Below are 22,444 nucleotides of genomic sequence, written 5' to 3' on the forward strand. Positions count from 1 at the left end.
ATACCCTGTGTAGCTGAAGCATAATTTCCTCCTTCTTGTATTCAATTTCTCTCTCAATAAATATTAACATTCTGTCAGCTTTCTTAATTGCGTGCTGTACCTGCATACTAGCCTTTTGTGAATTAGCTACTGGGCATCCAGATTACTCTGCATTAGGGTTCTTCAATCTGACCATTTAGATAAAATGGTTTTTATTCTTCCAGCCAAAATAGACAACATCACATTTTTCCATGCCATTATACATCATTTGCCAGATCCTTGCCTGCTGACTTATTTTGTAGATGAGATGCTTATGACCCCTCCCATATCATATTGTACCCAATTTTAATGGTGTTCAACTGTTTTAGCCTATTAAACTCCAAGTTGAGATTTTGACCATATGCCCAAAGCACCACCAAGAGTATATGTTTTCCACTTCCATAACATCACCTGCCTTTGTTTTGGTTTAAGTGGTCCTGAAATCCTCAATCAGACCATTGTATAGAACATAACATTTACAGCGCAATACAGGCCCTTCGGCCCTCGATGTTGCGCCGACCTGTCATACCAATCTGAAGCCCATCTAACCTCCACTGTTCCATGTACGTCCATATGCTTGTCCAATGATGACTTAAATGTACTTTAAAGTTGGCGAATCTACTACCGTTGCAGGCAAAGCATTCCATACCCTTACTACTCTGAGTAGTATCTAGCTCTAGACTTGACTAATCAAATACAGTTCTGCACTCCCTCAATCTAGCCCTCAAACTTCAGGTAATTCAAAAATTTGTTCATGTCCTAATTTGCACCATGTCCCAATCAGCCGTCACTTCAGTGCTCACTACATTGACTTATTGCTTAAGGTTAAGCTAATCTTGAAGCTTTTATACTTGTTTTCAAATTCCCCTCACTGCACTGTTCCTGTGATTTCCTTAATCCCTACAACCCTTGGATATGTGCAGTCCTCCACTTGAAACATCCTTGAACACTGCAGGATTTGCTCACTATATCATTGGTGACCATGCCTTTAGCTAGCAATCCCCTAAGGTACAGAATTCCCCTCCAGCCTCTCCATTCTCATTCCTAAACTACTTCAAAGCTCCTTCTTTCACCAAGAATTTCATTCTTTGATTCTAATGCAGCTCAACCAAATTTCCTTCTATCTCATAGCTACAAACCATCTCTCTTTCATGATATTTTTTATGATCCCTAGCTTTGTTCTTCCTACAAATGGAACACATTCTGTCTAATCTATCAAGACCTGTCATAATTTTAACGATTTCTATGTGCCAACCTTTGGTCTCAGTTTAAGATGGAAAGAGACCCAGGCTGTCCAATTTTTCCGAAATGCATACAAACTCTCAGTTCTAGTATCATCCTTGCACATCTTTCAACCCTCTCCAATGTCTTTTTTTTAAATAATAGCTGGAGCTGTATACAGTAATTTATGTATGATCTATACCTTGTTTAGAATAGGCTCTCTCAACTTTTCGATTCTATTCCTTTAGAAATGAATCTTGGTGTGTAATTTGTTTTGTGCTTATATGTCGTCCCGTTCTTTCTCTTTCTTTCCCCCCCCCCCCACCTTCAGTCAAAGCAAGACGCTAAGACACAGTATCGTTTTACCTCCATCTTTATTCCGGGCCCTGAAGGGACAGAAAATGATCGCCCATGTGTACAGGGACATGAGTTCACGGTCTTCTCTGGAATATTCTCCAAATATAATTCAGTTTTTTAATAAACTGTATTGTCATTTTACAGGGAGGAGCATACATATAAGGCAACATACATATTGATTGATTGGGTGACCGTTACAATCAGCATGTGTCAATAGTAAAGATTAAGCCATGTGGTGTTATACCATGAATGTTCTTAACCTTAACTGGCTTTACATAATGAATACTTTTCATCTTGTTAAGCTGACCTTATATACTGAATGCTTACAATATTGTTGAATGGCTCTACACAATGAATGCTTTTCCACCTTGTTAACCCATTACCCTTGCCTCCAGCACTCCATTGTTCTCTGTAAGTTCTTATCTGGTCTGAGTCATGCTCAGCTGAACCTCTTGCTTCACAAAACTCAAACTTAGCTCTTTCCTTACACACATCCACATTCCCTCCTTTTATTTTGTAATAACTAATGGTATTACCAGCTTACATAAGACTCTGACAGCCACTATTTAAGCAAGTTGTTGATATGTTGACACAATATGCAGTGATTATAACAACAAGAATTACTAGTTCATTACATTAATTAGAATTTGAAGAATCCTCTCATGTGGAAAGAAAGATTCACCGGTAAAGTTCTTAAATTCACAGTCATTGGTGACCATTCCATCCCTCCAAGTCAAGTAGAAACGAGCCAGTTCTCCAAAATCTCCTCCTTCAGTAAAGTCCAACCTGAAAACAAAATTCAGTCTGTCCTTGTGCATCACTCCATGGAGAAATCTGATTTCTTGGATAATGGTAGTTAAATATTTAACAAAGCTGACGAGACTTCCATCCTTCCGGCTTCAGATGGAGGATACCAGAGCATCTGAGTGTGCAGTGCAGCAGCAGGCTAGGTGAATGCAGCATTTTTTTTTTTTGCCGCTTCTGCTCCCGCTCGGATTTGTTATATTTAAACAGCAAAGTGGCTGTTCTGATGTTAGCTTGATCAGTGAACCATCATATTCGTTGATATGATTGAAAGATAAGGTAAAGCTCACGTAGTTTAATGTCTGTAGGAAGGCCACTGACGAGAAGCGTACCAGCCTCCTCTTCACTGTTGTTAGTTTCTTCACTTTTCTTTATTCTCATGACTGGGGAGCTGATTGATTGATTGAATCTGTCGGATCAGGTTGTGGACGGGTGGGCAGTAGTCCGAAGGCGTGCTTTACCTGTGAATGGAGAAACTCTAGAGACAATGTTAGCTGCTGAAAGTACCTTGGCATTTCCTCTTTCATTCCTTCCTTACCAAGATGGTTATCAGTAAGAAGACAGTCACACGTTTTAACTACACTAAATTGTCTGCCTATTTCAACATTCTTTGAATTCTTGAAATCTGTTACTCTGTTCACTATTTATGACATTATCAAGTTTTGTACAATCTATAAACTTCTAAATTGTATTGCCTAAACAATTCAGTAAATTCTAAACAACAATCAAACCCTCGGGTACTTCATTCAGGTTATTCAAAAATTATTTTTCATTTAACAAATGGCCTGAAATATGAAAGCTGTCAGGAAAAGTATTTCAAAAGTCTGGAACAGCAAGAAAACAAGAAAATGTTTCCTGTGCTTTAGTAATTGAAAAGGCAGTTTCTTTTCAGATTTAAATCTCAAATATTCGTGGGAAACAAATTTTAAAATATGTTCACCAAAGAAACTTCCCAAATAAAGCATTCGGAATTATAGTGGCAACTTTGGTAGAGATCAACATTCTTTGAATTGGCAACATGAAGGGGCCAATGAAATCTTAACAATAATTAACAGAATTTAAACAGCTTAGTCTCAAGTGCTAATATTCTCTTGGATTTTAATAAAACACCAAACTCAAAGTGCTCTCTTCTTTTTGTGAACACTCTGCATTAAAATCACAGCAGCAAAGATATTTTAATACAATCCTCTGATATGGCTAAAGCATAACCACTGACCCAACTGTGCTTTTTCTTTTAAACCGGTATTGTAGAATATCAAACAAATCAGAGGCTCAAGGATTCACAGTCTTCTCTAGAATAGCAGTTTCTTAATGAATTATTTAGTCATTTTACAGGGAGGAGCATCCAGATAAAGGCAACATACATATTGATTGGGTGACCGTTACAATCAGCGAGTGTCAATAGTACAGATTTAAGTCATCTGGTATTGCACAATGAATGTTCTTAACCTTAACTGGCTTCACATAATAAATACTTTTCACCTTGTTAAACTAACTTTACATATTGAATGCTTGCAATATTGTTAAATGGCTCTCCACAATGAATGCTTTTCCACTCATTACTCTTGCCTCCAGCATCCCATTGTTCACTAAGTTCTTAGCTGATCTGAGTCATGCTTAGCTGATTGATTGTCTTGTTTCTCAAAACTCAACTCTTTCCCGACAGTCTCAATAGACCTAAGTCACAATTTTGTTATTTGCATATTTGCATTCCAAGATCTCTTTGCTGCATCTCTGTCCTGTTTAGTTTTGATTTTAACTGACCTATTGCATCTCGTTTTTCTTTTCATAATGTAATACAGTGCACTTCCCAACCATACCATTAAAGGGGAAAACCAGCATTTATGCTGCATGCGAGGAGTGTGTTGATGGTTGGCAAGTGGGCTGTGGTTGATCCATTACTATGGAGCATACGTGTTAATGATTGATTGATTGTTAACTGACAGTTTTGTTTAGATTTCAAACCAAACCGGTTGACTTTGGTCTGAAACGAACGAACAAATGGCTGTTACCTGTTTGATCTTGCAACAGGTGCATGTTTGTTGGATCTATGTGTTGTTATCAGGACAAATACGTGCCCCACTGCAGGTCTGACTGATAAACCTAAATTGGTTAGCAGCATAATTACTCTCTCTCAGGATTATTCAGCAAATGTTGTTCAATTGCTGATTTTCTACAAATGAAGAGCTCAGCACAGATGTTGCTTGGAGACTAAGTAATAAGGATAGATTGTTGGCTTCTGATTGGACTTTGATTTTCATGCTATAGGGTTATATCTGATAGTGCACAGGGTTTGTGAATGCCAACAACTTAATACTAAAGTAAATTCAATTCCTCCTAAGATAAGCTGCTGTTTGAAGACTTGGTGACCTAGTGCAGAATGTTTTGAATTCTTATCAAGCCCACTCAGTTTAGACTGTTCTCTGATCACTATCAAATGGCATTTACAAAAACTGAAAGTCATCATTTTAACTGCAAATGAAATTGGTGTTCATTTAATTTTAAAAAGGAGCTTAAAATAAGCTGTGCGCTTATTAGCAGTTCACAATTTTCCTGAGCTCCCTCATCTATCACTTTGAACTCTGATACACTGGAGTGCTTTTCAAGTACTGAACAGCTAGGGACTGTGTGTCAGAATTTTAGGGAATCTGACTGCAGAAATAATTTAAAGGGTCAGGGAGAGAGACAAAAAATAATTTAAGTGGCTAATGAAATGGAATCCATTATCTGAAGACTGTTTTAGTATAAAGGGTGGAAGATATAGACAGATTATGTTTGAACCCAGTTGGATTACTGCATTGCATTCTGGGCATCTGTCACTGACAGAATTTAGTGTTTTCTTTTAACTGTGATCAACATATTTGACATGCAAGATCTGTGTATTTTCTTATCCTCCGAATAGTCCCAATTTAAATAATTCCAGCCTTGAGATTTTTATTTGCCCCAGAAATTCATAAATGTGGCATTCTCTCAAAGTAGGTACAAAGGAGGAATAAAACAATATAATTACACTTGGGACTATTTCAGTTCCTTTTACAGCAGACCTGTAGTTTAGATGAATTGATGCTTTGGCTCAAGCGAGGTTCTTCTAAAAATAGCAAATTCTCTGAGAGTTATTAGGCTTCTGGTAGCAAGTTATCAGGTGATAGGTTCTGAGATTGACTTGAAGTTGGAATAGGTACAGTATGTTTGGCTACCTGCTGATGAGCTAATGTTTGAAAGCAATGAAGCTTCTGTTTTTCCCTTTTGATTCTGGAGTAATTAAGCTACAGTCTTGTAACCAGGTTCAACCACATGACCGAGATTAGTACTTCAGATATCCACTCAGGTGAGAATAGAGAAGCCATCAAAATATAATAGGATGTTAATGGTAGCTAGTCACTTTGATTTTCATAAATAAGATTTATCTTCCCTTTGGTCCTTTATGGACCATGGAAATAAATTGTGTGCAAATGTGTACAAAATATTATCTTTGAGAAAAAAAATCTATCAAACTTGGATCAAAACTTTGCTTCCACTGTGCCATCATGAGCTTGTTCCTTAGATTAACCACTCACTGGATTAATATTTCCACAGATTAGTTTTAAATTCACTCTCCTCCATGTGGGCTGGTTCCACTGACACCTTATGTTCTACATTATTTAGTCCTATTTAGAATCCTAAAAACAGCAACCACAGTACACTTTGGATTTCTGTCTTTCAGTTAGAATATGGCCAGTTTATGTACTTGTTCTTCATGATGTAATCCTTTCATTCTCTGTGATTATTTGGTTTGCTCTGCTTGGTACCCTCAACAGCTGCAATTTCCTTTTTGTACAGGATTACCTCATTTCAACTGAATCCCTGATTTCCTTTTACTCACTGCCCCTAAGCATTGTCATAATAGCTTCAATTTATTGTCAATCAGGACTTCCAGATACCTTTTTCCTTTTAAAATGTACTTTTTTTTTTTCCAATTTAAAGAATAGATCCTTGCTGAATTTCTTGTCCCTGTTAAAACACTTTGCATTTCTCTCCATTGAATTTCATCTGCCACCTGTCTGCCTATTTGACAAATATATTCAAATCCTCCTGTACCTTATCCTGTTCAGCTATTGAGTCTGCCACCTTCATTAGTTTTTGTAGTCATTGTACTTCTAGTACCAACTGATTCATGAAAACACAATAAGTCTTTCTGGTTCACTGGCTATCGTGTGGTTGCATGTTTGAAAGCAGTTAATATGCATCACCATCATGATCATGACCAGGATGAGAATGGTGTTAAAGAACAAAGAAAATTTACAGCCCAGGAACAGTCCCTTCGGCCCTCCAAGCCTGAACTGATCCAAATCCACTGTCTAAACCTATCGCCCAATTCCGAAGGATCTGTATCCCTCTGCTCCCCATCTACTCGGGCATCTGTCCGGATGCACCTTTAATGAATCTACCGTGCCTGTCTCTACTACCTCTGCTGGCAACGTGTTCCAGGTACTTTCTACGTGTATCCCCCTTAAACTTTTCACCTCTCACCTTAAACACGTGACCTCTCGTCATTGAATCCCTCACCCTGGGGGGAAAAAGCTTATCTCTATCCACCCTGTCTATACCCTTCAGGATTTTGTGGACCTCATTCAGGTCCCCCCTCAATCTCCTTTTTGCTAAGGAAAACAATCCTAACCTACTCAACCTCCGTTCATAGCTAGCACCTTCCATACCAAGCAACATCCTCCTAAACCTTCTCTGCACCCTCTCCAAAGTGTCCACATCCTTTTGGTAATGTAGCAACCAGAACTGCACACAGTATTCTAAATGTGGCCGAACCAAAGTCAATAGACAATAGATGCAGGAGTAGGCTATTCAGCCCTTCGAGCCTGCACTGCCATTCAACATGATCATGGCTGATCATTCCTAATCAGTATCCTGTTCCTGCCTTATCTCCATAACCCTCGATTCCACTGTCTTTGAGAGCTCTATCCAACTCTTTCTTAAATGAATCCAGAGACTGGGCCTCCACTGCCCTCTGGGGCAGAGCATTCCACACAGCCACCACTCTCTGGGTGAAGAAGTTTCTCCTCATCTCTGTCCTAAATGGTCTACCCCGTATTTTAAAGCTGTATCCTCTGGTTCGGCACTCACCCATCAGCGGAAATATGTTTCCTGCTGCCAGAGTGTCCAATCCTTTCATAATCTTATATGTCTCAATCAAATCCCCTCTGTCTTCTAAACTCAAGGGTATACAAGCCCAGTCGCTTCAGTCCTTCAGTGTAAGGTAATCCCACCATTCCAGGAATTGACCTCGTGAACCTACGCTGCACTCCCTCAATAGCCAGAATGTCTTTCCTCAAATTTGGAGACCAGAACTGCACACAGTACTCCAGGTGTGGTCTCACCAGGGCCCTGTACAGCTGCAGAAGCACCTCTTTGCTTCTATACTCAATTCCTCTTGTTATGAAGGCCAGCATGCTATTGGCCTTCTTCACTACCTGCTGTACCTGCATGCTTGCCTTCATTGACTGGTGTACAAGAACACCCAGATCTCTCTGTACTGCCCCTTTACCTAAATTGATTCCATTGAGGTAGTAATCTGCCTTCCTGTTCTTGCCACCAAAGTGGATAACCATACATTTATCCACATTAAACTGCATCTGCCATGCATCTGCCCACTCATCTAACTTGTCCAGGTCACCCTGTAATGTCCTAACATCCTCATCACATTTCACCCTGCCACCCAGCTTTGTATCATCAGCAAATTTGCTAATGTTATTGCTGATACCATCTTCTATATCATTAACATATATTGTAAAAAGCTGCGGTCCCAGCACGGATCCCTGCGGTACCCCACTGGTCACTGCCTGCCATTCCGAAATGGAGCCGTTTATCACTACCCTTTGTTTCTTATCAGCCAACCAATTTTCAATCCAAGTTAGTACTTTGCCCCCAATACCATGCGCCCTAATTTTACTCACTAGCCTCCTATGTGGGACTTTATCAAAAGCTTTCTGAAAGTCCAGGTACACTACATCTACTGGATCTCCCTTGTCCATCTTCAGAGTTACATCCTCAAAAAATCCAAAAGATTAGTCAAGCATGATTTCCCCTTCATAAATCCATGCTGACTCTGTCCTATCCTGTTACTACTATCCAGATGTGCCGTAATTTCATCCTTTATAATAGACTCCAGCATCTTTCCCACCACGGAGGTCAGACTAACTGGTCTATGATTTCCTGCTTTCTCTCTCCACCTTTCTTAAAAAGTGGTATAACATTAGCCACCCTCCAATCCTCACGAACCGACCCCGAATCTATCGACCTCTGGAAAATGATCACCAACGCGTCCATGATTTCCCGAGCCACCTCCTTCAGTACCCTGGGATGCAGACCATCAGGCCCCGGGGACTTATCAACCTTCAGACCTAACAGTCTCTCCAACACCAAATCCTGGCAAATATAAATTCCCTTCAGTTCAGATCCTTCAGCCACTGTTACCTCAGGGAGATTGCTTGTGTGTTTTCCCCAGTGAACACAGATCTGAAGTACCCATTTAATTCCTCTGCCATTTCTTTGTTCCCCGTAATATATTCCCCTGTTTCTGTCTTCAAGGGCCCAATTTTCGTCCTAACCATTTTTTTGCCTTGCACATACCTAAAAAAGCTTTTACTATCCTCCTTTATATTATTGGCCAATTTACCTTCGTACCTCATTTTTCCTCTGCGTATTTCCTTCTTAGTAATTCTCTGTTGCTCTTTAAAAGCTTCCCAGTCCTCAGTTTTCCCTCTAAAATTTTAACATGACCTGCCAGCTCTTATAGGTAAAAACAATGACTGCAGATGCTGGAAACCAGATTCTGGATCAGTGGTGCTGGAAGAGCACAGCAATTCAGGCAGCATCCGAGGACAGGCAAAATCGTCTTTTCGGGCAAAAGCCCTTCATCAGGAATAAAGGCAGAGAGCCTGAAGCGTGGAGAGATAAGCTAGAGGAGGGTGGGGGTGGGGAGAGAGTGGCATAGAGTACAATAGGTCAGTGGGGAAGGAGATGAAGGTGATAGGTCAGGGAGGAGAGGGTGGAGTGGATAGGTGGAAAAGGAGCTGGGCAGGTCGGACAAGTCCGGACAGGTCAGGGGATCGAGTTTCTGGAGGTTAGAAGCTAGGATGAGGTGGGGGAAGGGGAAATGAGGAAACTGTTGAAATCCACATTGATGCCCTGGGGTTGAAGTGTTCCGAGGCGGAAGATGAGGCGTTCTTCCTCCAGGCGTCTGGTGGTGAGGGAGCGGCGGTGGAGGAGGCCCAGCACCTCCATATCCTCGGCAGAGTGGGAGGGGGAGTTGAAATGTTGAGCCACTGGGCGATTTGGTTGATTGGTGCGGGTGTCGCGGAGATGTTCCCTAAAGCGCTCTGCTAGGAGGCGCCCAGTCTCCCCAATGTAGAGGAGACCGCATCGGGAGCAACGGATACAATAGATGATATTAGTGGATGTGCAGGTAAAACTTTGATGGATGTGGAAAGCTCCTTTGGGGCCTTGGATAGAGGTGAGGGAGGAGGTGTGGGCGCAGGTTTTACAGTTCCTGCGGTGGCAGGGGAAAGTGCCAGGATGGGAGGGTGGGTCGTAGGGGGGCGTAGACCTGACCAGGTAGTCACGGAGGGAACGGTCTTTGCGGAAGGTGGAGAGGGGTGGGGAGGGAAATATATCCCTGGTGGTGGGGTCTGTTTGGAGGTGGCGGAAATGTCGGCGGATGATTTGGTTTATGCGAAGGTTGGTAGGGTGGAAGGTGAGCACCAGGGGCGTTCTGTCCTTGTTGCGGTTGGAGGGGTTGGGTCTGAGGGCGGAGGTGCGGGATGTGGATGAGATGCGTTGGAGAGCATCTTTAACCACGTGGGAAGGGAAATTGCGGTCTTTAAAGAAGGAGGCCATCTGGTGTGTTCTATGGTGGAACCGCTCCTCCTGGGAGCAGATACGGCGGAGGCGGAGGAATTGGGAATACGGGATGGCATTTTTGCAAGAGGTAGGGTGGGAAGAGGTGTAATCCAGGTAGCTGTGGGAGTCGGTGGGTTTGTAGAAGATGTCAGTGTCAAGTCGGTCGTCACTGATGGAGATGGAGAGGTCCAGGAAGGGGAGGGAGGTGTCAGAGATGGTCCAGGTAAATTTAAGGTCAGGGTGGAATGTGTTGGTGAAGTTGATGAATTGCTCAACCTCCTCGCGGGAGCACGAGGTGGCGCCAATGCAGTCATCAATGTAGCGGAGGAAGAGGTGGGGAGTGGTGCCGGTGTAATTACGGAAGATCAACTGCTCTACGTAGCCAACAAAGAGACAGGCATAGCTGGGGCCCATACGTGTGCCCATGGCTACCCCTTTGGTCTGGAGAAAGTGGGAGGATTCAAAGGAGAAATTGTTAAGGGCGAGGACCAGTTCGGCCAAACGAATGAGAGTGTCGGTGGAGGGGTACTGTTGGGAACGTCTGGAGAGGAAAAAACGGAGGGCTTGGAGGCCCTGGTCATGGCGGATGGAGGTGTAGAGGGATTGGATATCCATGGTGAAGATGAGGTGTTGGGGGCTGGGGAAACGGAAGACTTGGAGGAGGTGGAGGAGGTGTCTCGAACGTATGTGGGGAGTTCCTGGACTAGGGGGGATAGGACAGTGTAGAGGTAGGTAGAGATGAGTTCAGTGGGGCAGGAGCATGCTGAGACAATGGGTCGGCCAGGGTGGTCAGGCTTGTGGATCTTGGGAAGGAGGTAAAACTGGGCAGTGCGGGGTTCCCGGACTATGAGGTTGGAAGCTGTGGGTGGGAGATCTCCTGAGGTGATGAGGTTCTGTATGGTCTGGGAGATGATGGTTTGGTGATGGGGGGTGGGGTCATGGTCAAGGGGGCGGTAGGAAGAGGTGTCCTCGAATTGGCGTTTGGCTTCAGCGATGTAGAGATCAGTGCGCCAGACTACCACTGCGCCCCCTTTGTCCGCTGGCTTGATGGTGAGGTCAGGATTGGAGCAGAGGGATTGGAGGGCTGCGCGTTGTGAGGGTGAGAGGTTGGAGTGGGGGAGGGGGGTCGACAGGTTGAGGCGGTTAATGTCCCGGCGGCAGTTGGAAATGAAGAGGTAGAGGGCAGGTAGTAGGCCAGCGCGGGGTGTCCAGGTGGATGCAGTGTGTTGGAGGTGGGCGGGAGTCCTGATTGTGAAAGTAAGCTCGGAGGCGGAGGCGACGGAAGAATTGTTCGATGTCATGGCGTGTATTAAATTCATTAATGCGTGGACGGACGGGGACGAAGGTGAGTCCTTTGCTGAGGACTGATCGTTCGTCCTCAGTGAGGGGGAGGTCTGGGGGGATGGTGAAAACTCGGCAGGGCTGGGAGTTGGGAGCTGGTGTGGGTGTAGAGCTGGGAGTGGGGTCGGAGCCAGTACCTGGAGTGGGTGTGATGGTGGGGGGAATGGGGGTAGAGTCATGAGCAGGGGTAGTGTTCCCCTCGGGGTTCTGGGGGGTGGGGATAGTGACAGTGGGGTCTGTGGGGGGCGTGTCAGCAGAATGCAGGTGAGTGGCGCTGGTGGGGTCGGAAGTGGTGGCAGACACGGCAGTAGGGGTGGCGGAAGTCACTGAGCGTGTGGCATCGGCGATGATGTGAGGGCCGGAAGTGGCTGTGGGAGTGGCCATGATGGGGGCAGTAGTGACATCATCAATCAGCGTGGGGGTGGTAGCTGCATCAGCCGCATGGCTAATGGTGTTTCCGAGGCCAGGGGAATCTTCTGGAATGTTCAAGGAGCGCTGGTTATGGAGCTGGGTAGATAAAAGTTTGTTGTACTTACAGTTTTTGATGTTTGAGATGGAATTGAAATACTGTTTGTTGAGAGTATGAATTCTCTTGAGGATGTAGTACAGAGTGGGTCCTTTGCAATTCTGAGACAGTGTGGCCCTCAGCTGAGGCAGGGCAGACTGTAGAGAGGTTAGGTACCGGCGCATTGCTGCAAGCGTGGAGCGGAGGATCTTGATGGAGAACCGTTGCTGGTGTTTTTGAATCTGTAATCTGTACTGTTTGTCCTGTTCGGGTCCGAACTCTGCTGGTTTAAAGGTGGTCCGGAGTCCATGTGGGGTGAGTTGGTTACGGAGACAGTCACTGAGGAAGCAAATGTGGCTGTGATACCGAGTTTGTTTCAGGACATGGTTGAAGAGCTTCAGGGCTGAGGAAATGACCTGGGAGTTGCAGTGCGAGAGAGACTCCCTGAGATTCTTGTAGAGAGAGGAGGAAAACTTCTTCAAGGCAGGCATCCTTGCAAGAGGATTCGCAGTAGGGTTAAAATCAACGAGGTAAAAACAATGACTGCAGATGCTGGAAACCAGATTCTGGATCAGTGGTGCTGGAAGAGCACAGCAATTCAGGCAGCATCCGAGGACAGGCAAAATCGACGTTTCGGGCAAAAGCCCCAGCTCTTATACTCAATACTCTGTCCAATGAAGGCAAGCATACTATATGCCTTCTTGACCACTCTATCCACCTGTGCAGTGACCTTCAGGGTACAATGGACCTGAACTCCCAGATCTCTCTGCTCATCAACTTTTCCCAAGGGTCTTCCGTTTACAGCATTGTTCGTTCTAGAATTAGATTTGCCAAAAATGCATCACCTCACATTTGCCCGGAATGAACTCCATCTGCCATTTCTCCGCCCAACTCTCCAGTCTATCTATATTCTCCTGTATTCTTTGGCAGGCCCCTATGCTTTCTGCTACTCCACCAATCTTGGTATCATCTGCAAACTTACTGATCAGACCAACAATGCCCTCTTCCAGATCATTGTTGTATATCACAAACGACTGTGGCCCCAGCATTGATCCCTGTGGGACACCACTGGTCATCTTTCTCCATTTTGAGAAACTCTGCAGCCGACCAGTGACATCCCTGACCCGAGCACCTGGGAGGCAGCATACCATCCGGAAGTCTTGTTCTTGGCCACAGAACTGCCTATCAACTCTGCTTACAATAGAATTCTGTACGAGTATGGCCCTACAAGTCTTTTTCCCGCTCTTCTGAACAGCACTGCCCGCCATGGTGCCATGATCCTGGCAACTGTTGCCCTCCCCTAGTGAACCATCTCCCCGAACAGTATCCAAAACGATATACCTGTTTTGGAGGAAGATGACCGCAGGGGCCTAGTTGGGCAACAGTTCCATGCCTGTTGTTTGTTAATGCAAGCCCTCTACATTATTTTGTGAAGTGTTGTTGTCTGATATAGAAATACAATGTATAATAAAAACCTTCATGCTTTGTAATGAATGAGGTCCCATCCATTATACAATGAGAACTTTTAAGTGTTGATACTTACAGGACCCGTTCATTGGACATGGATCTGAATCAGGCTAATGATGAAAGTGGCCAGAAGAAGAAAGGTGCCAAGATGTTTGGAAGTTTAGAAAGGGGCTTGGATAAGATGATCACAATGCTAACGCCTAACAAACTGAAAAAGTCTTCTAAGGATGGACCAAGGAGAATCAAGGTTTGGTTTTATGCTTAGATATAATCAGTTCAGAAGTTAAACATCAAATATAAAAATATGAAATCAATTATGCTGAATGTGCTCTGTTGTAGTCATGTGTCGAGTCAGCCTCTTCTAATTATCAATTGACAACTTGTACTTGAATGGAGCTTTGAACTACATGTGACCAAAGTCATGAATGACATACTCCAGTAGTCATTCATTACTCTTACTCTTCTCTCTAATTTGAAAGCCTTGTTTAACATGTCCATTGCTCAGCTTCAGAGGACTGCCTTTGCTCTGTCTTTATCGTCTTACTCTGCTTTCTCCACCCCTGTACCACAAGTCAATCCCTTGAGGAACCACTTCTGTCCTCCTTTTCTTGTAACCACTTACACTTGCCAACAATATGTGCAGATATTGATCAGCTCTGTGTGTGCACACTGACTCCGAGCTCCACTCAATCACTTTTCCCAACCCCTCTGCTGTCTCTTTACAGTGAGATGACTTCTGTGACATCAGACTTTGGACTTAACTTCTCCAGCTAAACATTGAAAAAACCAAAGCTGCTGTCTTCGGACTATGCAAGCTCTATGTGACTGGTTCCATATATATCTTGACAGAGGAAAAAAAAACGCAACTGCGGATGCTGGAGATCAGCAATAAAATCAGAAATTTTCTTCAGTTCCAAAGAAGAGTCACTGGACCTGAAATGTTTACTCTGCTTTCTCTCCACAGATGCTGCCAGACCTGCTATGTTTTTCCAGTAATTTCTGCTATATCTTGGCATATTTTTCAGCATTTCTGATTCCATATTCCTTCTGTTAGAAAAATTGCTTACTTTCACCTCCATTTTTTTTCATCTACCTGAGAACTTTAAAAGTCAGATTAATTTCTCCTGAACTTGAATTTTCCTGTCTTCCTACTTCCTTTGAGACTGACCTTAAAATTAATTTTACACCAACCTTTTTGGTTGCCTTTTAATCTTTCCTTGGCTTGGTATTCATTTTTCTCACATCAGCTTCTTTCAACATAAAGGATACTTGCAAGCTGTAGTGCATGTCAGCTTTGTCCATTTTGGTAATTTGCTTTCAATTAATTTCCTAGCGTTGAAAAGCTGGTACGTTGGGAAACTTTTTTTTTCATTTGCTTTTGTAAGGATATGATTATGGTTACCAAAGTACTACTTTTCCAAAATTTCTAATTTTTATATAGTGCTGAATCAAATATTTGAATTACGTCCTGATGAGCTTATGGTACATCATAAGATTAGAAGCTTTCATTGTGCTATGTTCAAAAGCTGTAAAACTTGCAGTGTTTCTATGAATTGAAAAACATGAGTATAGAATGTAAAGCAAAAGGTAATTTTGTTTCCAAATGTACTCTAATCAGATAAGTTTTTTTTTTGTCCTGCACCAGGGAAAAATAGTTGAATAAAGGAATTTACTGAACTTTGATCTACCAGGTTAATGACATCCAGCTCTTAAGACTCTGGACTTCTATCTGGAGACTGATAAAATTCAGCCATCACACATCCTGGAGCTAAATGAGGTTATATTATCTGCCTCTTCTCTGAACCAATGAATTCTAAACAAAAAGAAGAAAATGTCAGTTCATTCAATTCTGATATTTTCAAATCTGATTTGATTTTTTTTTTTAAAAAGTGACTCAAAACAGTACATTTTAGGAAATTGCTGAAAAAGAATCTCAATCCAAGAGAAAATTGCTGACTATTTATCATCAGTGATTGAAGCTTTTGGTAGAAAAAATGATCAAGAATATTTTTTAGATTATTATATGAAGAAATGTTTAGCTTGCAAGCTTAATCTTCACAAAATTTGATTTGGATCTTTTGTTTTATTTCCAAAAATACTTTAGTTCTCTCACAGGATCTCTCGAAAACAGTGACTACTTAAATTGTGGTCGAATATCAGGCTATCAGAGTTTTGCCTGGCACCCCATTCATGAATGAGCCAAATGTTGACTAGTCTTTGGATGATGTCCAGTCACTCTCAGAATGTGGGTGTCACTGACTATACCAGTATCTATTGCCCATCATAGCTGCCTTCAAGTGTGATGGCAAGCTGCCTTCCTAAACTGCTGGAGTCCACGTGGGACACTGACAACACTAATAATGAAAAAGATCCAGGATCTTGACCCAGTGATAATGAAGGAGCACAAACTGGCTTCGCAGGTGATGTCTAAGGAGCCCTGATGAGTTGTTACAGTGCAACATGTAGATGGCGCATACTGTTGTCACTATGCATTGGTGATGGAGAGCATGAATGTTAAAGGTTTTAGATGGATTGCCAATCAAGTGGACAGCTTTTTCCTGGATGATGTTGAGCTGCTTGTGTTGATGGAGCTGCTCTTCTCCAGGAAAGTGGGAAGTCTTCCATCACGCTTCCAACTTGTCTCGTGGATGATGGAAAGGCTTTGGGGAGTCAAAAGATGTATTACTCTTTGCACAATTCCCAGATTCTGACTTTCTCTTGTAGCCAGTGTATTCACATGGCTAGTCTAGTTTAGTTTTTGGTTAATGATAAACCTTTGCAGTATCCAGTGTCTTCAGTTTATTGATATCCTGTAGTTGCCACCCTTCAATTAATTTGATTCACTCCATGACATTGGATCTTCAGGAGTCTGAGGGAGATCATCTATTTGGCACTTCTGACTAAAGATGAGGCATTTGCAAGTGTCCTGGTCTTCACGGAGCTGCTGGGTCCTCCTTTCATTGAGACTGTGGACATTTGTGAAACTTGCTGTTCCCAGTGACCTGTTTTAATTTACTACAGTTTACAACTGGATATGATAAGAATAAAAATCTAATTTATTGGTTGTGGGATTGCTTAACCCTGTCTATTCCATTCTGTTTATGCTAATTGGCACGCAAGTAGTCTTGTATAGTAGCTCCACCTGGTGGGCACCTGTTTAGGGCCGCCCCCGTCATGGCCTCCTGTAGAGTACATGGACACTGGCGCTCGACCTCTGCAAAATCCTCACAACCATCGCAGCATGTCTCTGACACACTGGTAGGCAGCTTGGAAGGATAGACTTGTGTTGTAGGGCATACCAGCAAACTGTTGAAAAGCTGCTGCAAGGCACCTTGTTTGGTTTTTAAGGTATGCCTGGTGTTGCTCCTGGCATGCAATCCAGTCCTCTTCATTGAACTAAAGTTAATTCCCTGGCTTGGAGGATACGCTGGATTGTGAATTTGGAGAATGTGTTCAAATACAATTGCGTTGCTGCTAATGATCCACAGCACCTCATGGATGCCCAGTCCTGAGTTGCAAAATCTGTTCAGAATCTATACCAAAAAGCAGCATGCTAAAGCTACTCAAGACAAAGGAGGGGGTCTTCAGTATGAAAGTGGAACTTTGTTTCCACAAAGGCACTGTGGTGGTAACTCCTTCTGACTGTCATGGACAGGTATATCTGCTACACGTAGGTTGGTGAAGGTGGGGTCAAATACATTTTACTCAATTGTTAGCATTCTCATCAGCTGCCAATCTAGCAGCAATGTCCTTTAGGACTTGGTCACCTTGATCAGAAGTGGTGCTACTGAGACACTTCATGATGAACATTAGAAATCTCTGATCCAGAGTACACTGTGGTCTTGTCACAAGATGTATATTCCAATTGGTATTTGAAATGGAGAACTAAATTGGGGTGCAAGAGAATCTGTCTTATTGATAGGATTGAGCCTGGAATGGTAATGGTGTTCTCTGGAACATTGGCTGCAAGGCATGATTCTGAGAGAATGACTGTCGAATTGTTGCTCAACAAGTCTATGGGCAGCTCTTCCAATTCAACGTATCAGACATCGTAGCAGCAGTTCAGATTAAATTATAGAATACAGTGAAAGAAGAGTTGAATGTTTTCAATTCGGGGTTCTTACCAGTTTCTCCCTGCCACTTAATTATTTAGAATCCTAGCCAAAGTACCAAATCTGCAGGTTTTGTAGTCTGCATTGCCTAATCGGTATTTATCCAATTCTAACTTTGTCAACCCCTTTCTTGCCTTCTGCCCTGAACTGCTGCTAAGACTGCTTTAACCATTTAGGCTGTACTTCTCTCTACACCACGAGGCTGCCCTTGTTGCCTGCTGCTAATGCTCTCATCCTGAACCTTTTACAGACCTCTGGCAACTTTCAGTGCTCCAGCTATGTGTACTGTGTAAAGTCTGGTATTGACCATGCTCTCAACTCACTTGTGACCACTCACTTGATGCTTCCTCAATAACAGTGATTGCATACCTTTAACTGTTCATTTTCAGTAATGTTACTGCATCAAAAGCTAGTAAGTGCAGTCGTCTCTGCATTTATTTGAAGTATACTTATGATTTAAGGACTGAAGAGATTCTGCCACCCCTTCTGGAATCTTTCTCCCATCACTTTTAGTGAAACTCTTGACACACTTCTAATGTTTTAAAACCTCTATCTGCTCACAACTCTGGCTGGACCCCTCCCATGTGATTCCCTGAATTGAATTAAACCATGCATCCATGAACACCTCTGCAGCTGACATTAAAATGTTGTTACTTTGTCTTTGCTCTTGATCCACTATCACATTTGTCCTGACCAAATCTGCTTTTCTCTTCCTTGATATCCTGTGCCCCGTTACAGCTTTCACATTTACATTTATCCCAATAATTGATGTATTTCTTTGTTATCACTTCCTAGCACCACCATGGTCCACTGTATTCCCATAGCTTCAATCTTTACAGGAATTTTTTTTATCTGTGACCTTTTAGAAAAGTTCTTTATTTTCAAGGTAGAAACCCCTATTGCAGTCACTAGGATTAGTTGAGCCAACTAAGTGGTTGTAATTTGAAGCAAAATTTGTGTATTCTAATTCACTTGGTCCACAAATTGGTGTTGATGACTAATTAAATACTGCCATATACATCTTCAGCTGATGTACTTTGGCTCTGGGAGTCACAAGGTGCATTACTTGCTGCAGTATTCTTTGCATCTTACCTGCTCTTGTAGCCATTGTGTATTTATGTGGTGAGTCCAGTTGAGTTTGTCTAATGATAACCCCCAGGATGTTGATAGTGGGAAATTTGGTGATGGTAATGCCATTGAATGTCAAGGGGATGTGATTAGTCTGTCTGTCTGTCTGTCTGTCATTGGTGATGGTCATTGCCTGGGCGCAAATGTTATTTGCCACTTGTCAGCTTAAGTCTGGATATTGCTCAGGTCTTATTGCATTTGAACATGGAGTGTTTCAGTATCTAACACAAATGGTGCTGTACATTGTGCGGCAAACGTCACTTCCGACTTTATGATGGAGGAAAGGTTATTAATAAAGCAACTGAAGATATTTGGGGCTAGGACACGATCCTCAGAAACTAGTGCAGAACTGTCCTGGAGCTATAATGACTGACCTCCAACAACCACAACCATCTTCCTATCTGCCAATGGAGAGTTTGCCACCAGATACCCAATCATTCTAGTTTTGCTAGGGCTCCTTGATGCCACTTTTGTTTGAAAGTGACCTTAATGTCAGGGGCTGGCACTCTCACTTCCCCTCTGGAATTTGGCTCTTTTCCACGTTTGAACCAAGGCTTTAATGAGGTTCAGTCACCTTCCATCACTTTACTGATGACTGAGAGTACACTATTGGGACAACAATTGGCCGGGTTGGATTTGTCCTGTTTTTTTTTTGAGTATAGGACCTACCTTGGCAATTTTCCACACTTTAAGGTGTTGTAACTACTGGCTAGGGGAACAGCAGGTTCTAGAGCACAAGTCTTCAGTATTATAGTTGGAAAGTTATCAGGGCTCTCAGCCTTTGCCGTACTCTGTTTCCAATGGGTTTTTTTTTATATCACGTGGAGAGGATAGAATTGCCTGAAGATTGGTATCTGCAATGCTGGCGACCACTGGAGGAGGCCAAGATGGATCATCCACTCAGCACTTCTGGCTGAAGATTGCTGCGAATGCTTCAACCTTACCTTTTGTCCTGAAGTTTTGAGCTCTTTCATCATTGAGAAATGGAGATATTTGTGGAGCTGCCTCTTCTAGTGAGTTGATTCATTGTCCACTACCAGTCACTAGTGGATACTGTGGACTGCAGAGCTTAGATCTGAACCATTTGGTTTTGAGCTCACTTAGTTCTGTTTATCACTTTCTCTGCTTATGTTTCTCGTGCAGTTGTTTGGTAACTTCAGGTTGACACTTCATTTTCAGGTATGTCTGGTGCTGCTCTTGGCATGCCCTCCTGCACTCCTTGTTGGACCAGGGCTGATCCTCTGGCTTGATGGTAATGGTTCAGTGGAGGATATGCAGGGACGTGAGGTTGCAGGTGTAGTGGTTTTAAGAATATTGCCTTTGGGTTTGGGTTATAAAGGTCAAAATCAAAGAGCAGTAAAACAACATAGGCTTACTTAGCTAAAGAGCTGAAGAGTGCTGTCTGCTAAGCCTTTCGTAACAGCAGTCCAGAGAAATATATTTTTATTTTGAAATTGAAAGTAAATTAGTTTAAAAGCATTCACTAGAAGGATAATTACATTTAAAAGGTACCCAGAACACTGACTTAGAGATGGGTAGAGCTTAGGAAGGTTCACTAGTTCTAATTTATCTGGATGTTTGCTGCGAGAGATTATTCTTTGCAGATTGGGCCTTGTGGTTTGCAGCTCACTGACAAGTTAGTTAAAACAGATGATTGTCAGACAGGCCTTACTACAAGCAGTATGTGTTTTTTTTTTAAAAAGTACTAATTACAACTTCAACTGCAGAGCAGGGAGGTGAGGCTTAATCTCAGTTTGAAGCTTGAAGTCAGTGGGGAAATCTGCATTCAGCCTCTGTTTCTTATTGCACAATAAAGTGACCAGATTAGTTTGAAAGTACCAGAAAAGTAGCCAGAACAATGCACTGACCATCCACAGGCAATAAACGAAATGAAAATTTTTCTTCCTGAGAATAACTGCAGCTAAGAAACATTACTAAGAGAACTGTGAAATGCTTATGGGTGGTTCTTACTGAAGGAAATAAAATTGTGCATTAGAGGATTCTTGGAATTGAGAAATAAATCTGAAGAGACAATATACATGGCTTCAAGGTAATCACCACTAATAGTGCATTAAAAATAATACAGTTTATATTTTTTTAAAAAAGTTAAATCTTGTGGCATTGTTCTGTTCATTAAATCAAGGCATTCTGATTTCTTAAATGCTAACAGTCTCTAGTCTCGTAATAACACGAAAGGTAGTTGTCATAATAATTACTGAAGCTTTAACAATTATGTGCTAAACTTCATTTTAGAATACAATAAAATGTCTTTTGTATATATTTTATTTTACAATTTTAATTTGTAGAAAATGTTTTCTATATTTTCACAAACGTAAAGCTTTACAAGATGTTCGGCTGTGTCTAATTTTGGTAAAATTGAAGAATGAAGAGGATCCTGTGGCCTGTTCTGATTTCTGCTGATAGTAAATCTGAGTGGCCAGAATGTTAAAGATTAAATGGGGTCCAGATGGTTTTGCAAGGTAGAAAATGTAAGATGTTCACACCTGGAAACAGCATCTGGGCTAATAATAAACCTTTCATCTCCAAAGTCCCTGGAAGGTGTTCAAGATGTCAATCACAGTAGAATCATAGAATCCTTAGTGTGGAAGCAGGCTATTCAGTCCATCATGTCCAAACCAACCCTCCAATGGTAGTTCACCCAGATCCACCCCTGTAACCCTGCATTTCTTATGGCCAATCCACCTAACCTGCATGTATTTGGACTATGAGAGGAAACCAGAGCACCCAGAGGAAACCAGAGCACCCAAAGGCAACCCATGCAATCACAGGAGAATGTGCAAACTTCAGAGACTTTTGAGGGTGGAATCAAAAATGGATCCCTGGCGTTTTGACGTAACAGTACTAACCACTGAGCCTGCTTGCTGCCTCCAACATTTGTAAATGGTTATTATTTAAACTGTTGACATTAAGTTTAATGAAATTGTGCAACTTTTAAGTTAAACAACATGAATCAAATTAGATTTTCCCACTATACCATTATCAAATCTATAATTCGGGTCGATAGGTTGAAATAATTTACAAAAATCCTCTATTGTGAGTGAAATAACATTTTAAAAATAAAGATTAGTTCCTAAACTAAAAGGAGCATGCCGATTCTACTAACCACCTAGCACGCTCTTTTTTTAAATAAGATTACATTACAGTGTGGAAACAGGCCCTTCGGCCCAACAAGTCCACACCAACCCGCAACCTACCCATTCCCCTACATTTACCCCTTTACCTAACACTACGGGCAATTTAGCATGGCCAATTCACCTGACCTGCACATCTTTGGACTGTGGGAGGAAACCGGAGCACCCGGAGGAAACCCACGCAGATACGGGGAGAATGTGCAAACTCCACACAGTCAGCCGCCTGAGGCGGGAATTGAACCCGGGTCTCCGACGCTGTGAGGCAGCAGTGCTAACCACTGTGCCACCATGCCGCCATAGAATCTTCTGTTCTTCAGCTTGTTGCCTCTCCTGCTCCAATAGTTCTCACCGATCCACTAACTCACCAGCCCTCATTTATGAGCAGCCACAGGCAGGAAGAGCAGTTTCATGCTGCACACTAAGCCATGAGCAATGGAAGAAATGCAAAA

The 22,444-nt window shown here is 42.6% G+C and overlaps 1 protein-coding gene across 1 annotated transcript in view; it reads left to right on the forward strand.

The window, feature by feature from the left end:
• The window catches only part of melk (maternal embryonic leucine zipper kinase), an 85,072-nt gene that overhangs the window by 51,963 nt on the left and 10,665 nt on the right, over positions 1-22,444 (forward strand). The window contains exon 15 of the mRNA XM_087993180.1: positions 13,682-13,850. Coding sequence (XP_087849306.1) covers positions 13,682-13,850 — 169 coding nt within the window. The remainder of the gene's footprint in view (positions 1-13,681; positions 13,851-22,444) is intronic.

The sequence above is a fragment of the Chiloscyllium plagiosum genome, unplaced genomic scaffold (genome assembly GCF_037043375.1).
Source record: "Chiloscyllium plagiosum isolate Xiang-an unplaced genomic scaffold, Cpla_swu_hap1 HiC_scaffold_2, whole genome shotgun sequence".
NCBI classification, from domain to species: Eukaryota; Metazoa; Chordata; class Chondrichthyes; order Orectolobiformes; family Hemiscylliidae; genus Chiloscyllium; species Chiloscyllium plagiosum.